General features: G+C 40.8%; 2 protein-coding genes across 2 annotated transcripts; both read right to left on the bottom strand.

The window, feature by feature from the left end:
• Positions 1-1,027: 1,027 nt before the first annotated feature.
• Positions 1,028-4,992, bottom strand: LOC119117360 (ATP-binding cassette sub-family G member 4-like). Its single transcript, XM_037243575.1, has 14 exons — positions 4,793-4,992; positions 4,581-4,698; positions 4,384-4,516; positions 4,265-4,315; positions 4,046-4,191; positions 3,353-3,476; positions 3,078-3,192; positions 2,844-2,986; positions 2,681-2,779; positions 2,439-2,607; positions 2,276-2,376; positions 1,955-2,113; positions 1,770-1,888; positions 1,028-1,693 (listed from the first exon to the last, which is right to left on the bottom strand). Exons 1-14 carry the CDS (start codon positions 4,977-4,979, stop codon positions 1,465-1,467), a joined length of 1,893 nt encoding a protein of 630 aa, XP_037099470.1. The 5' UTR covers positions 4,980-4,992; the 3' UTR covers positions 1,028-1,464.
• Positions 4,993-7,472: 2,480 nt separating this feature from the next.
• On the bottom strand, positions 7,473-13,449 carry adm2a (adrenomedullin 2a). The gene is made up of 3 exons (XM_037243574.1): positions 13,342-13,449; positions 12,944-13,225; positions 7,473-9,467 (listed from the first exon to the last, which is right to left on the bottom strand). The coding sequence occupies exons 2-3, from the start codon at positions 13,021-13,023 to the stop codon at positions 9,080-9,082; spliced, it is 468 nt and encodes a 155-aa protein (XP_037099469.1). The 5' UTR covers positions 13,024-13,225; positions 13,342-13,449; the 3' UTR covers positions 7,473-9,079.
• Between the last annotated feature and the right edge of the window lie 3,567 nt (positions 13,450-17,016).

Genomic DNA, 17,016 nt, shown 5'->3' with positions numbered 1-17,016 from the left:
ATAGTTGCACGTAAAAAAAATGTTGACATCAATGCCAATCATTGCTTTAGTCAGCCCAAAAATATTTGTGTGATATTTTGGTTTCACTGGCCTGAAGGGGAAACAAGATGAGTGCCGCCATACAGAAGATGCCAATTTTCCAATCCAGTGTGAGAAATGGGTTGTGGCTTTAATCTGCACGTACGCAGCCCAGCAAAAAGTGTGTGTGGGTGTGAGTGGTCACATTTATCTTTTGTGTTCCCAACTGAGCAGATTTCGACTCGTGCACTCAGTTAACCCCCAGGCAGAGTATTACCAAATCAACCTGTGTTCAAATCACAAAGGTGCTACTGTTGAGGGATGAGCTCAATATTTTTAAATGTCATTTTAACATCAAGCAATTTGTGTGTTGTGTATTTATTTATGCTTGTTAGTAAATGTGCTCACCCAATGCCAAATTGACCTTATCTTAGCCCAGACAAGGTAATTATCAATGTTGTATATGTAGCTTATATATTATATTTATTATAATATTAATTATATTATTATAAGCAGCTTATATTTTGCTACAAATACGTGTACCCATTTTTCCTTCCTCCAATTACAGTACATGCACATTCTCATAGGGATTTTCAAAACATATATTGTGTAATAGACTGTTTTAATGACCTGCAAACTCTTTTGGCAAATCCTGTTCAAGAATGTTTGACATTAACACCACACGGCCTTTTTGAAACCACTGGCCTGTTTTGCACACACACATAAACAAATGTTTGTTATTTCAAGTTTTTCATAAAAAGGCCTTGGGATAAGATGTTAAGACAAGAAATTGATAATATTCAAGCTCTGTTTTTGATTTTTTTGATTTGTTATGTCAACAAAATAAATGACAGGGAATGTATAATAAAAAAAAAACACCATCACACAATTTTTGTTATGTCAACAAAATTAATGGAGGGGAATGCATGATAAAAAAAGATAAGGAAAGCAAACTAGTTGAAGGGAAACCAGTGACAGCAGTTTAGTAAATTGAACACAGTTGAATTTGTATGAGTGTTCAAAATCGTCCCACATTTAGTTGCATTTTAGTCTGAGCTTGGCAACTGACTAACTAGTGCTAACACGGTAATGCTAACATACCAACTCCAGTTACAATTACTATGAAAAGCCAAATTGACATTACTTGTGCTGCGGCCATTTTGATGACATTTACCATGCTAATGATAACTTGCTAATGCTCACTTAGCTTGGCAATGAGCTCATTACCATGCTGACCTGAGACAAGATTGTGGAAAATCTTCAAAAGACTCGACTAAGTTTGATCATTTTCAAATGATTAATATTTGAATATCCTTGTAATACAATCCCCCAAAAAACAAAATAGTACAAAACAGTAATTATTCCCAATAAAACAGATCTCAACGGGAACTGCAACTCGAATTCAAGGTTCAACCAGTGAACTGTATTAACATGTAACACTTAAACTCAACGGCAGGCCCTCACTTTGTAGCGCAGTACCAGATAAGTAACAACCCTGATGACCATGAAGAAAATCCCCAAGACAATGAAATCCACGTAGAGCTTTGCATCCTCCACATCCAGCAAGTGCAGGACTTTTGCAGGGTCCTGGAATGTGCACTGTGTCTTCTCTGGACACTCCAGATACGAGCGGTTCATCCCGTAGATGGAGAGGACCACTCCCTCAAAGCCGTACCTTAAAGCGACATCCTTTTGTAAAAAAGACTTTTGAATGTTGTAATATTTCACATACACAACAAACAACAAGGTACCTGACATAGGAGACATAAGAGGTCCACTGCAGGTAATCAGGAATAGTTCGGAAATTCACAAAGAAGCCAGAGAAGAGGACTATCGGGATGGCTGTGATGGGTCCAACGAAGGTGGCGACCTGCGGGTTATTATTCCGAAACATTTATAAGAGGGCAACCTCTTTTGAGATGAACTATAAGCATACCTGCGGTGACGGGGATGCTGCCCCGATGAGCAGCCCCAGGGACTGTGCGACCAGGGCAATGGACGTAGACAAGCAGAGGAAGAGCACAAAGCGAAGAGCTTCTGGAGGTTGGCTAGTCATCCAGTATGCTATGCTACAGTACAGGATTGGACAGATCATCTGCGGAAGAGATAGATTGAGAGTGTTTTCAAAATCATCTTGAACAGGTTTTGAGCTCGGGGAAAGGATGAAGCAAAAGTTAAATACAACTGAACTGTTCTCAAGCAGTGGTGGATGCTAGCTAGTAGCGCATTTTTGGGAATCACTGTAATGTTAGCTTACCTGGAATGGTATGTCCGCGCATGTTTTAGCCATGTAGTAGGCATGGAGGCTGTACCAGGAGTTCATATGTTCCCTTATGAACACAGCCATTTCCAGAGGAACTGTGGGAGCAAAGACAAATGGTCATTTCCACCTTAAGCAGCAAAGTCCGTATATTTCCTACAGGTGAGAACGGTGGGCATCAGGGCGGCAAACATGAGGAACAGCATGGAGAAGAAGAGGAACCCGGTGTTGTTGAATGCACTCAGCGCGTCGTTTCCGATGTTGAGGTAAAGCAGGCCGATGAGGACTCCGAGTATGATGTGGGACATCACTCTCAGGTGGGTCAGCATCTTCATAACACAAATGTTCATCCCGAAATCCGGTCGGAATGTTTATGTTCTTCCCTAAATGTGTTTCATTTACCGTATCTCTGCATATGGCCGTGAGGTTTCGTTTAAAGAGGATGCAGAACTGTTTGATTGTACTGGTGGCAAAGTATTGTGTCTCAAGCGGTTCCTGTTCCTGGAGAAAGACAAAATCCATGAATATTTTCAATCAAAGTAAATACAGCATAGTGATCACTTACAGATTTGGGTTGGGATTGGGCAGGGGAAGAACATGTTTCATCCCCAGCACTCTTCTTACTCTCCTCGCAGCACTGGCTGCCGTGAGTAGCTTCAAACAACACGGCCTGCATGTCCCCATGTGTTCCTGTAGCCACCTCAATGACTGATGGGATAAGGATTAACGAAGGGTCAGGAACCGACGATAAAACCAGACGCATTCTTAGGTCAAATGGAAGAAGGCGTTCAGTACTCACTGAAATCCGCTGGATTGTGGTACCTCGGGCAATGAAGGTTGAGGTTGTTCAGGTGAGGGATGAGGTGGGGGACTGTGCCTCTGTAAATGCATTGACCTTGACTCAGGATGAACAGCTAATGGGAAAAGAACACAAAAATTACCGCGGTTAGATCCAAATCCAGTTATTAGAGTCCCCAAACCACAAGGCCTGATCTCCGTAGTCCTGACCGAGTCTAATTTCAAGTAACTAATCGACTACAAATCCAATCTGCTATCGTAGGTACTGGAATTTACCATGTCAAACATCTGAAAGAGGTTGCCACTGGGTTGATGAATGGTGCAGATGATTGTCCGTCCTCCATTAGCCAGACACTTCAGGAGGGAGATAACCTGGATCGATGTCGCACTGTCCAAACCGCTGATGTGGTTGGGGGTGAAAAACAAACGGGATTAGGATTATGTTATATACCGTCGGTTTTCCATTTGGACAAACATAAACATAGTCGTCATTCAGAATTTCTCGGTCAAGACCACCAGATTGTTTCTGTAGCAAAGCAGTTCTTGGTCTTCTGCCTTCCTACCTTCTGACCTTTGTTAGTCAGAGGGATCTGTCATTTTCGTTCTCACGGTATTGTTTTACTGCCTTTCCCGAGGGTCATTACAGAACTTGGTTTGCTGCTCTCTTTTCCTGGAACAACTTACAAAAAGAATGACTTGGAGGCAGCTATCTCTCTTTGTAGATGTTCTGATTTTGGGGGGTTTTCTGGTTTTGATCAAATTTGGACGGAATGTGCTAAATTGAAATGTTTTCCAGTTCGGTTGGTAGTCCGTCTGACTTGTTAAATACGCTGCTGCCGGTCACAGACAGTTCTCGGGACTGTTTCAAATTCTCTTTTGAACTCTTGTTACCCCACAAGGTCCTACCCCGCAAGGCCCTACCTCATGGAATCGAACTAAAACAAAATGACGCCAAGTGCGGTGTCCTACCTGATGGGTTCATCAAAGAACATGACGGGAGGATTGTTGACCAGCTCGAGAGCAATGGCCAGTCTTTTAGACTGGCCCCCCGAGAGATTGTCGGTTCGAGTTTTAGAGCAGGCTACAAGACCCAAAGCAGTCAGTACCTCGGTCACCTGTGACACAGTCATGAGATCGTTATCACTCTGACATTAAATCGGAAACTATGAACTCAGGGGGGGGGCTTACAATCTTCTTTTTGACGTGCATGGGTTCATTGAGTTTAAGATTGGCAGCCACCTAAAACCAGAGGGTAAAAATGATCAAGAAAGATTTTGATTTTATTTGATTTTTTTATATTAGTTTACCATCATGGCCTCCTTTATCGAGAGATGAGGCATCAGTACGTCATTTTGCATGATGTAGCATGACATCTTCTGGAATTTGGCCAAGTCCCTCGGGCGACCGTTCACCAAGATTTTGCCTTTCATGCCAGTCTCCCTGCAATCCAGATTATTGTTAACAAAAATCAATTTTTATGGAATTTATGGTGTGTTTTTTTTACCTGTATCCTGCTAGGACATTCATCATGGTGGACTTTCCAGCTCCAGAGGGTCCCATGATGCCGATAAGATCTTTACTGTTAAATTGTCCGCAGAGACTACTCAGGAGAGTTTTGTAACCTGATGAGGAGAAATAAGAAGAATTTCCTGATCTGAATTGTTTGTTGATTAGGGTAGAGTCATGATGTCACTTGTTACCGGGAGCCCACCGTACCTCCCTTCCTACAACAGTGCCCCTCCCGGACGGTGTAAGACAGATCGACGAACTCCAGGTTGACAGCGGCCTGGCGCGGGAGTTGGGTCAGACGCTGGGTTTCGGTATTGTCCACTTTCTTTGAATTGGACAGGGAGAACATGTTGATCCTGGACCGTGCCGGGGATGGCCGTCTGGTTTCCTCCATTTGGATGCTACAAGCTCCCTTATTCTGCACCTTCTGGAACATTCTAGGAGCGACATAGATGACAATAACGGAGGTCATAATCCATGTCACACCACGACCGTTTAAAACAAAATTGAAATTCTAAGGACATTGCAATGCAGTGTTTTATTAACGTCACAATCGACTCAATTGTCTAATCGAACCAATTATTTTCTCAATCACAACAATCATAATTTCTGAATAATTTATACCCGCACAAAAAGTTGATCTTTTAATTATATTCAGTAATTGTAACCTTGTGTGTGAAATGTGCTATATTAAGCTACCTTGCCTTGTCACACTCTCAGAATAGTTAATGAACCCTACCATATATTTTACAATGCAAATGTTACAACGTCAAAATAGTTTTATGGCCCCCACCATTTATTTTCTACGGCTCTTAAGGTGTTTGTCGCCAGTGCTTTATAATGTCAGTTGGGATGGTCTCCATAATAAACCGCAATGATGCAATATGGCTCAGTGAAATATCATAGCACTTTGAAGGCATATCCTGATGTCTTTTAAGATATATTTACTTCTTCTACTTCTGGTCTCCCACATTTTGTATTTTTTGTCTTTTTATCGATAGTGCTTGTCCTAACCGATCCCGGATTTCGACTTGGGATATGTACACGGTTGACTGGTTGCCACCCAATTACAGGTACGCATATCGATAAATTTATGGCCCAAAGTCACATCCCAAAACCATTCGTTTAGAAAGATTTCTTGTTCTGTCTTGTCTTCCTAATTTACATCAGTAGCAATCATTTTGATTTACAAAAACACCACTTGTAGCACCATATGCAATGAAAACAAATACAGTTGAGAAGATTATTCACGGTTATGGACACTTTATCGTGCATAACAATGCATAATGACTAGCTTGAACTCGCGTGTATAAGATTTAAAATGTAAATATAGGGAATTATATGTATGTTGAAGAGAAAAACGCACGTTATACATACTTGCTTTGCCGTGTGTTGAAAAAGGCAGGTACGACGTTCTGGCCTCGACGAACCCTAAAACCTCCGTTCAACGATAGAGCCCAAACGCAATTAAAAATGTAGCTCGGTTAGAAAATGCTTTTTGAGCGTATCCAAATCAAATATCGCCACTCATTTTTTTTTTTGTCCGTTTCCTAAAAATTCGCTCCACCTTCGTTACATCTCTTTGATCGTTCAAGTGCGAGCAACTTTGAAAACGCGAACGACAGAGTACGTCACGTGAGTTGAAAGATATTATTTGATGCTTGCATCTGTAATGCGTGTTTCCTTACCATTGACCGTCCGTTTAATCCTTTTGATGGGGCAAAGACGGAGATTTAAGTCAACTTAATATTTGTTCTTAAAACATTGCATTTTATTTGAATGTTATGCACGTACGGAAAAAAAATATGAAATGAAAAATATACGTATTTTCGGTTGATGATTGGCTGATATAACCATTCATGAAGAATTCTTCACTTTTTGCTAGAATTACAGCGATCCCTCGCTACTTCGCGTTTCGTTTATCGCGGCTTCACTACATCGCGGATTTTTTTTTTAAAAGTCGAAATAAAACTTCTAAATTGAGGAAACATGTGTCTAACCTTTAGGACAATGTAGTATTGCTCCAAATGTTCGTTTACATTCCTTCCGTTTTCGTGTGTTAGCATGATCGCGAATTAGCATCTTTCCGCTAACTCGTTCAGTACTTCTTGTTGGTGACCGTACTTGGCGGATTTCACTTATCGCGGGTGGTTTTTGGAACCAATAATCCGCGATAAACTAGGGATTACTGTACTGTAAAGTTCACTGCCGCCATATCTTCTGCTGCACCTGAAATCTATACTCAGGGCAAAAGAAATCATTTGACATAGTAATGGCCCAAAAGTTGTAAATTGAGTCATGTATAAATTGAGGGACTATTTTATTTTGTTAAGGGACTATAATATATTTTGACAGTAGATGAGAGGAAATTGAGTGACCCTGTGAAAAGCAGGCATTTGTGAAACATGACCAAATGTTTGCGTTCCAAGTGAGTGGTTGTATGAGTCATTCTCATTTGAGTTTGTCATTTTTTGTCATATCGGCAAACCGCTTAGTATGACCTCTACGGATGGCAAGACACGTTCAAGTGCTTCCAGTGGAAGACCAATCTCAACCTCCCCTTGAAAATGCGTTGTGGTCGATAATTGTACGCGGGCCGGTCCCGTTGTTGACCGAAGCCACTGTCACTCATTAACTCTTCTAAGTCGTACAAGCTTTACCAAACGTGGCTGAGGTCAGCTGATGTCTTCTGATCTGACGTTTCATTGACATTCACCCCCATTAAGAAATCAGTGATGTCGCTATTTGTATTGACCCACATCAGGGCAATGCTCTCTCCTCCCTTCTTATGCAATGGAGTCTTTGATTTAGGAAAGTGGTACTTTACTCAAAGCATCCTGAATTAAATTATTATTTGTCTTGGCCCCTAATACAGATCAACACTCTGTGCAGTACAATATAGCTCTTTATTTTACACACCATAGTGAACATGAAGAAATTGTACATTTCTATCATCGTATCAGGTTTTTAAGGCGAAAACAAGAATACACCCAAAAAAACTCTTTGGCGACAAACACGTATGAACACATAAATATAATTTAAATACGTGACTTAAATAATTTGAAGGCGTTTATTTACATACGGCATTTCACAGTCAACCCCGTCGCTACTTGGAGTGCGCTGACTGTCAATCGGGACATTTACAAAAAAACAACTACATTTGTGATAAGGTGTTCACAATCCAGATGTGAGTATTTTCAGAAGATAGAGTCCTGTGAGAAAGAGAGAGCAGAGCCTGCACACCAGACGTGACATAGTCGCCGACGTCACAAAAGCGACAACAAAAAAAAATCCTCGCACAATGATCTGTGACGCTAGTCAAACATGAGATAAGAAATAACACAAACACACATGCTCACACACACATTGCGCAACAGCTTCCAGAGATCCACCAAAAGGGTTGCCGGTGTTCCCAAAAGTTTAATAACAATCTATCATGGGACATCGATTAACTCAATTACACCAGACAGATTGTCATGTTTCACCTTAAGCAAGCCTTTGAGCAGATTAGACTTAAAACTAGTGAACCGGGGAGTATTACCCTGTTTCCTCATGAGCCCAAAGACAACCTTGGGAAATGTATCCAGATTAAATCGGTTGGGAAAACACAAGAGAATATTGGGGCCGGACTGAAGAAGAAAAAGAAAAATCTGAACCTGTACAGTAAATCCCTCCGTTTATCAAGTATTGCCAGGTAATTTGTGAAACACTGCATTTGAATTGGAGCCTTGTGTAAAAGTGTGTGGTAGGCACACGCTCTGCTCATATTTATTTTTGAAAGCAAATCCCCGCTGTTGCCGCATATGACTGCAAAGATTAGGTCAGCCTTAATAAACTGCCGTCAACCACAAAGTCCTGACTTGTGGGGAGAACTTAGGAGTCATGTGAAAGGGACTAATATTTCCACACTGTGCTACGTGCGGAATATGAATAAAAGTTTTTGATTCTGGGCCGTATTATGACCTGTGTCATACATTTAATTGCAAGCATAAATGAGGATATATATTTTTGGATTTCATTAGTTTTGTATTTAAATTATTTTTTCTGTATTTGAATTACCACCCTTCATTTTCTCACTTTAACACGCTCCAATTTCTTCTGTCGCTAACTCCACTGTTTTCCAATGCTCATTACCGCCACCCAAGTCACTGGAGTGGCATTACATCCGTTTGAACGAAAATTCGTTTTGAGTATATCTCATATCTTAAAACTATCTTAAGGCTGAATCAAAAATTCGGGGTGTTTGATCAGCGAGGCACAGGATTGAGCCGAAGACAATCCTTTGCCCTTACATTAGGAGTCCGACTGAGGTTGCTTAGGTTGTCCGTGGATGAAAAAAGGCAAATGTTATCACTTAACTGCGTGATGCTAAATTGAACAATTAGCTTAAAAAGTAAAGAGGCACAGCAGTGATCCAGGTGATGCGTTCTGTAATATCAGACTAATACATTGAAAGATATAGATTTCTGGGGAGTGGGGGCCGAGTGGGGTCACTCATCCGTAACTATGGGGGCTCCTTGGATTAATAGGCGACGAGTCCTCTCTGCCGCTCTGGCCGATAAGCTGATAAAGCCTGTGACTGAGGTTCTGTACTTGGCAGGTTCCCAGTACACAACCCACTCGCATCAGCTGGACATGGTGGGGGTAGTGGTGGGCCCGGGTGCCAGGGTGGGCGTGGCGACGGGCCCTCGGCGGACTCCCGTGGAACCCCAAACGCTCGGCGGGTCTCGCCCATGCCAGACTGGGGTTGCTTCTTCTCGCCTTAGAAAGCTTCTGGTGCCTGAGGGGCCATTTCATGAAGGAACTGCCGACGTTGGTTTGGGCCCCAGGAACCAACGTTAGATCCTCTTCGGAGAGGATTAGCTTGTTGAGATGGTCCAAGCTGAGGAGAGAAGAGAAATGTCGTCAGTAAAATCATAATCCAAATCACAAAGAGGAAAAAAAAATGCTTTTGAAACCAATGGTTTTAATGAAGATGTTTTTCCGTCATCCCGGGTTCATCTAATGACTCTAATCCCGAGAGATTTCTTGAAAATGGCTTTACCCGAATATTTTTATGGGTATTTATAACATGCCTGAGCTCTTAGCGTTTCGGCGAATGAACATCAGGCTAATTAACCTGTTCCAATGTTCGAGCGATTCGGTAAACAAGTTCCTGCCATCTGTTCGCTGTTTGACAAACACAGTGGAAGCGTTTCACTTTTTTCTTTTTTTTCTGTCCACCTTCCATGTTTGTGCAGCACATTGGGACCAGTAGATCCAGCAGTGTACCGTTTCCTGGCAGCCGATGAATGATGACGAGGGAAAAAAAATGTAAAAATAGCGAGGACTCCCTAAAATGACTAAAAAAAACGCATCCTCAGAGAAGGACATGCGCATTTGAAAGTTTTAAAAAATTCCACTTGGGACGACGTGACAGACATCACGATTCTCCTGCGGCCGTGTGGATTCCACGTTGACGCGTGAAGCTGTCGTGGAGTTTATTTTAGCCGTTTGTAACGACGGTGGCACAGGCTGACTAAATAATTACGGCAACTTGACCGCAATGTTTCCAAGACGAAGCCGCTGAGCCATAACCACGTCACTGGAAAATGGATCTATTTTAAACCCTTTTGTCGTGGATCATTTGGAATGTTTCTTCTGTAATTAATAAAAAAAAAAAGAAAATATACATTCATAGGGATCGGCCACCCTCTGATAGACACCATGCCCTAATTTGGCATCTGTCCTTTTTATATTGTGGGTCAAATTGACCCACTGATAACGTTTAACCTCCATGTTATATTGCAGGTCGAATTGACCCATTTTTATCATTTTATTTCATATTTTAGTTTCCTAAAATGATTAAATAACCCTCCTATAGTATGTTGGGTCAAATTGACCCTTTTTTTTTTAGCCTTTTTTCATAATGTAGGTCAAATTGACCCATTTGTACTGTCCATTGGGGACAAGAAAGAAAAAAAGACAAAGCTTCCCTCTAATTTTACCGCATTGATTTCTATTGTTTGAATATTAACAAAGGTTAGTGTTAATGGCCGGCAATAATTTGTAATCCCCGGCAGCGGGGGAAAGAGTTGAAATAAGGGAAAGGTTAGTTTGAAATACTCGTCTAATGAGCGGCCTAGCTTTCATAACGAGATTTATTTTGCATTTTAATACAGTATGTACACTAATTGCGTTTATCTACCCATCTCTAATGGAGGACGATAATGAAATGATTGTAAAAAAAAAGTATTTGTTTGAGGTGTGGCGTTAATTTATTCAAGTGTCTAATACAATTTTTCAATTATACCTTCACTAAGGCAAATTGGTGGTGTTTATTTATTCAAGGGTCAAGGTGTGGCATTTATTTAGTGTGAAGTGTTTATTTATTCAAGCCTGCTGTTTGATAAAATGGCATAACTTGACTCGACCAAGACCAGTTTAACAAAAAATATTCTTAAGTAAAAAAAAAGAGGCATTTATTTCAGATGTGATATTCATTTGTTCAATTTCTGTCTAGGCTACTTCCTGTTTCGACCACTTCCTGGTTCATGGAGGACAATGACTCAGCGGTCAGTGCTGTTATGAAGGTGAAGTTAAAAAAAAAGAAAAAGGGGATGTCTATTTGTGGTGTTGCGTTTATGTATAATGCTGCTAACTGAAACTTTCTGTGTTGTTGAGCGGAAATCTGCTCTTTCAGGATCTTTGTAAATTGAGGGGATTTAGGTCTCAGCCATTAATCCACATCGGAATTCTCCCACCTGGTTTTTTTTTCCCCCCTACCTCGACTTTAAGCTCGGGTACAGTTTGACGGCCCCCGTAGAGGCATTCATACCCCCCCCCCCCCAGGGATTTAACATCCTGACATTAATGGTCTATCCTTGACAAAATCATAACCGGTCAGAAGACAAATAAAACGGAAAGAGACGAAAGGCACGTGCCGGCCGGGTCAATTGCGACACCCAATTTCAACAAGCCAGTCCGTGTCATTCATTACTCTATTCCTCGAGTAAATATTTAGTCAAGAGTATCCGTCAGCTCATGTGAACCACTGTTCCAAATGCTGTGTGAAAAATACTAAAATGAACGGCCATATTATTTTGGGGGGGGGCATGATTGTAAACTAACCTTCTGTTTTGAAGCTACTGGCTTCAGGAACTCAAAGTTCAGGAATTTAATCTGTTGATCTTCTCGAAAGCCATATTTAACTTCAGCTTGTCTTTTCTCGTCCATATTATGTAAAGTGACATTGCTATTTCTCCAAATACCCCCCCCCAACACCTTTTTGTTTTGCCTCGTGTCCTTATCAGGACAAACTCGGCACAACACCGAGGCGCAGACGTCCGAGTTCAGGCATGCTCAGCATCTGTGCATCGTGTTAAAAAAAAAAAAAGGATGAAGCCATCCCTTGTCATTATCAGTCTGCGTTTGAACAGAACAGAATGTGCTTCGTGGGACAATGTGCTATCCTAATGAAAGCCAGGCAGGATATTTATGAGAGGTGGGGGGGGGGGGGGGGGGGGGTGACTGTAATTATATGCACTGTTAACTTTATAAAAATGATCATAGTTGATCATAGTTGAGTCTGCATGAAACTCTGCAGACACCCCCTTGAGCATAACCTGCAACATGTTTCCGTGGGAACAACGCTAACAGTTTCCAGCTCCTTCTTAGACATTTGTAACATCCAGAGAGAAGCTTGTGCAAATCCTACACTCTCCAGTAGAGGGCAGTCACACACTGACTCGTCAGCATTCCTCCCAGCATCATCACACAATTGTGTTTGTGTGTGTGTATTAAAACGGATTTACAGATAGAAAAGCAACAGGTGTCACCATTTTTTTTTTTTTAAATTTAATACTGTAAAAGTGTATAAAATAAGATTAGTTGGTCTCATTTGAGTTCCGGTAAGTGTTGGCGTGTGTTTAAAACAATTGTGTTATCCGCCCACGCAGGGCAGACGACACCCTGGATTGGTCGCCGATTTCCTCAGATATTTACTGATTTGAAAAGAAAAATCCCATTCACGTTTTTAAATGAAATGTAGTGACATTTTTTTTCCATATATTTGGAGTTTTCAGCAGATAGAATGATTTGACCTTGCAGTCTCGGCTATCTGTAAGTACAGTATCTGCCCTACTACACAAAAGAACTCGATAAAACAGTGTTTCACTTTGTCTAGCTTGAACAACAACAGTTAAAATGTTAAGCAAAAAAAAAAAAAAATAATTTAAATGTTTTCTCAGGAATTTCAGGCAAACAAGTCAAATGAATGAATACACAAAATGTGATACAGTTGTAGGATGTTTAACTCAGGAGTTTTAAGAGGTGTTTCTCCACCAATGAGAAGCCAGGCAACATGGAATTTCTTCTTACCTGAAGAGCTCCTCTGCCAACAGCAATTGGAAGCACACCAGGCTGATGCAACATAACGTAAGGGGGAGAGGGGAGCCCATCTCCGGGCTAAGGTTGTCGCTTCACCCGCTCTGGTGAGATGGAGGCAGAGTTGAAAGTGGCTTGGGTGATATTGCACTGATTCAGTGACGTTAATATCCCCAAAAGGAAAAAAAGTGGGATGAAGTGCAAAAATACAAAAAGCTAATTAAAAAAGTTGATGACTGGTTGAACTGTCCAGGCTTGGTAGGGAAAAGTGCAAATCTGAGGGGTAGGATAAAAGATGATTAGTCAAGGGGAAAAAAAAAAAAAAAGTGCATGGAGGTTTGCAAAAGAAATTCAATGTCAGCTCATTTTCAAAATCCTATTTGATGTCTTACCTTCTTTGAGTGTGACTCAGGTGCTTCTGCTGCTGCTGTTGAATTCAAGTGGTCAAGATCAAGTTCTCTGAGCGCCTTTCGGTGACATTGCAGGTTTAAAAAGAGAGTGGGCGGAGTCTAAAACCAGGGACGTGCAGAGAGGGGGGGGGCTATGGGTGCCTACCGCACCTGCCCCTTCCCCCCTAGATGCAGAAACAGCTCGAAAGCCCGTCTGCGTTCTTTCAAAAGTAAAACGTGTGCAAGTTTGCTTTATTTATAATCGACTCAATCTTTCGTCATCTTAAAACAAACTAAACTAAAAATACAGAATCACGTTTTCCTTGCAATCCTACTGCACCGTCCTCCCACAATCAAAACACAGCGTTGCTATGGAAACATTTGAAGCGGATTCAAAAGATGAAATAACATATTTATCATCCAAACTGGCACCATGCTCAATATGGCACCTTGTAAACATGAGGTAATTCCTATTAAAATAGAAACTGGGTGCCTTGGGAAATTATTATTAAGAATATCTTCATCCGCTTTCCTAATAATATCAGAGAATTTAGCTCACATTTTTCCCAAAGTAGTATCTCCTCCAGACTATTCCCTCCACCCTTATTTATCGTTTATGGCAAGTTAAGTACTCCAGACACACCTACATTCCCACCACGTAGCATCACCGATGAAGTAGTAGTACTACAGTAACGCTAACAGATGTGTAGTTTGGATAGAAAATGTTTGGGAATGAAAATCAACGTGACCTGAATTCACACCAGTGAGAATATTCTCCTCAAAAATGGACTCGCTAAGAACGAAAACCAAACGGAGTGTGCCTTGATTACGCAATAGCTCCTCATTCCCAAGAAGATTTATCACTATTTCGTTTTTCCTAGTACCGGAATGACATTGGGTTGTGCGCCCATGCGTAAAACAACAAGGGGTGTTAGCATTTTTTTTTTCTTTTCTATTTAGCATGTGAGCTAGTACTTCTGATGAGCCTCAAGTGAAGGTTGTGTGTATTGATTAATTTATTTCATGATTGTGCCAGAAACACAGTGGTGTTTGTTATTTTTAGCTGCTTCATTAGCATCTTGTATCATTTACACGTAATTACAAACTCATGTCAATTAGTCTTGGATTTATTTACTGTTCATGACTTGGAACCCAAAAGACCATTTGATAAAATTTGGGTCCTCACAGCCAAAAACATGCTCAAGATTGGGCTTGGATTATTTTATGCTTGCTATCATCGGGTTACGGTCCAGGCATTCTTTTGATCGCCTTGCGTATTCTTGACATCTTAATCCGCTCCTTGGCTTGAGTCGAAAGCTTTTTATTTGGGTTCATATCTCATTTCTGGCCCAGATGGACGTCATGCTTGCCATTTGACTTCTAGCATGTAACTGAAGTCTACTTGGCAAAGACAAAACAATAAAACGTCTTTTGTTTGATATTGTCAAGATGCTACGCCTTCCCGAAAACGTGCCAGCGGTGATCCAATCGGTTGTAGTCTCGTCTCAAAAATTTTATTTATTTTGCAGCTCTGTTTACTTTTTGGCTTTGAGCGTAAACGAGCTGATCTTGATGCTACGCTATTGCTTATCGATTGCACTGATTGGTTGATTCGTCTGCCTCCACGTGGAACCGGGTCACTTTTTTCGACCCCTGACCCATTTATGTAAGAGATCCCCTGGCATGGGTGAATCGCGGCCTGATCACAGGGAGTTTCCCGCTCCAGTTTGATCTCTCAGCCGTGCACCGGTTCGAGTTTTTTTTTGTGTCCGGCGGCAATTAACGCACATTAGAAGAAAAAGGGGGACTTCTGTGGAGCCGCGGCACAAAAGGTTCTGTTGGCGTCGCCTCTCTAGCCACGCCATGTTTTAAATCTAACCGAAATAGGGGGAAGATCAAAGAGGAACATTTATTATTGGGATCTGTTGTTTTTGACTGAGTCATGCTGTGGCATGCTTTTAAATATTGCGTAAATAGGACAACGGAGTGTTGTCCCTTAAAAGACCCTCCTGTGTTGATGGAATCAATTTATACGATTTGAGAAATTTTGATGGCGGGAACACTCTTTCGCTGAACGTTCGGAACTCCTGTTTTGATGCCAGTGGTGCAGGTGCCAACTTCCCATGGTTCGGACTTCATTAGACTCCAGACGAGTTGAGACTGGTTGATGTGTGAAAGAAGGGGAAGCTCAGCAGGCTGCAAAAGTGAGACTGGAGGAAAAGCAGAGGGGTGCTTAAAAAAAAAATACGATTGGCAATGTGGGAAAATATGATTCACCACCATTACTGGAATAAATTGTGATTTACGCAATATTTGCCCAAGAATATTCTTATCTATGTGTTAAGCTGGAATCAGTGTTGTAATGTGGCGGAGAGATTTTTCAAGTGAGATAAATCGTCGCTTAGGGGGGTCCAGGAGGCAAACAGACCGGCGTCGTGTATACAGATGCGCAGAAACTGCAGCTTCAAGTGGGGCTTGGGTTTTTCCCATCAGTTTCTTTTTCTTTGGAAAGCACGCATGTGAGGACTGTAAACAAAGGCATGTCTCGTAAGCATGTTTTGCTTCCTTGCGGCACCTGCAGACACTGACACGTTTATTACTGTTTGCATACAGAATGGCAAGTGCTGTCAGTTTAGGTCGTTAGTCTCATAAATATCAAATTCTGCATTGGAAACGGGCCCAAGTATACATTGGATGTTTTATTTACTTTTTCAACGCAATACATTTTAATTTTCTGAAATTTTAGCACAGTATTTATGTTCAAACTATGTGTAATGTCACAGTGGCTTACAAAAATAGACTTTTTAGGAATAAATTGACTTTTGTTTACAGTGAACACTTAGGCCTACTATACTACATTGTTTTTAACATTGGTCATCAGGATGACACTTCAAAGTCAAGTTTTTTTTTTTAAGGTGGTGCATAGTGTAAAATGTTAGAGAAATATTGTGTTGATTAATTATTGTAAATCATAAAATAGGAAAATCAGAACATATTTTTAAATGAATTTTATTAAAGAAATATAAAGAAATGTTTGAAAAACAATAAATTTAAAAAAGAGAAGGAACTAATTTTAAAATGAGAGTAATTTGTCATCTCTTCTACAAATGACCTGCGGCCACTAATACTACTTCAGCGCATTCATCCAGTGTGTTAAACTGAAAATTGCTGCCCTCTAGTGAACCCAATGTTACTTCAACAGACTAAACTAATCTTCCAACTTCTCATCAGGCTCCTAAAATTAAAAAAAACAAATAAATAAAAATCTTATTGACTCGTGAACAAAAATAAAGTATGAAGCCCGTTTTTTTTTAAATCACTGTTACGCAATTAGCCTCTGATGACCTAAAACAGCACACTTCATTAACTCGATGCACCTTATGAATAAAATTAATTGTATAAAATTAATATTTTTTTTATTCTAAAATATTAAACGTGAATGTTTGTACTTGAAAAAGTGAAATACAACTGAACAGCACTTTGGAAGTGATTGTTGCTTACCACTAGAGGGAGCCCACACTTTGAGATAATATTAAATGTAGCCAATCCTCTCAAATGATCTCAAAATTTAAGTGAACCAGTTCCCGCTGCGTGCTAGTTACTTACAAATTCATATTTCAGCAACAATGCCCGCATTCCTTTTCCAGGATGTTTTGGGTAAAAACAAAGATTGTCACA

The sequence above is a fragment of the Syngnathus acus genome, chromosome 23 (genome assembly GCF_901709675.1).
Source record: "Syngnathus acus chromosome 23, fSynAcu1.2, whole genome shotgun sequence".
In the NCBI taxonomy this organism is placed as follows: Eukaryota; Metazoa; Chordata; class Actinopteri; order Syngnathiformes; family Syngnathidae; genus Syngnathus; species Syngnathus acus.
The sequence above is the reverse complement of the archived record's forward strand: the minus strand, read 5'-3'. Positions and strand labels throughout refer to the sequence as shown.

Coding starts and splice junctions, on each gene's coding strand:
- LOC119117360 (XM_037243575.1), bottom strand. CDS start 4,979: ATGGAGGAAACCAGACGGCCATCCCCGGCACGGTCCAGGATCAACATG. Junction 3,477..4,045: donor TTCTTTGATGAACCCATCAG/GTAGGACACCGC, acceptor CAACCACATCAG/CGGTTTGGACAGTGCGACAT. Junction 1,889..1,954: donor CAGCATCCCCGTCACCGCAG/GTATGCTTATAG, acceptor AATAACCCGCAG/GTCGCCACCTTCGTTGGACC.
- adm2a (XM_037243574.1), bottom strand. CDS start 13,023: ATGGGCTCCCCTCTCCCCCTTACGTTATGTTGCATCAGCCTGGTGTGC. Junction 9,468..12,943: donor TTGGCAGAGGAGCTCTTCAG/GTAAGAAGAAAT, acceptor TTCTCTCCTCAG/CTTGGACCATCTCAACAAGC.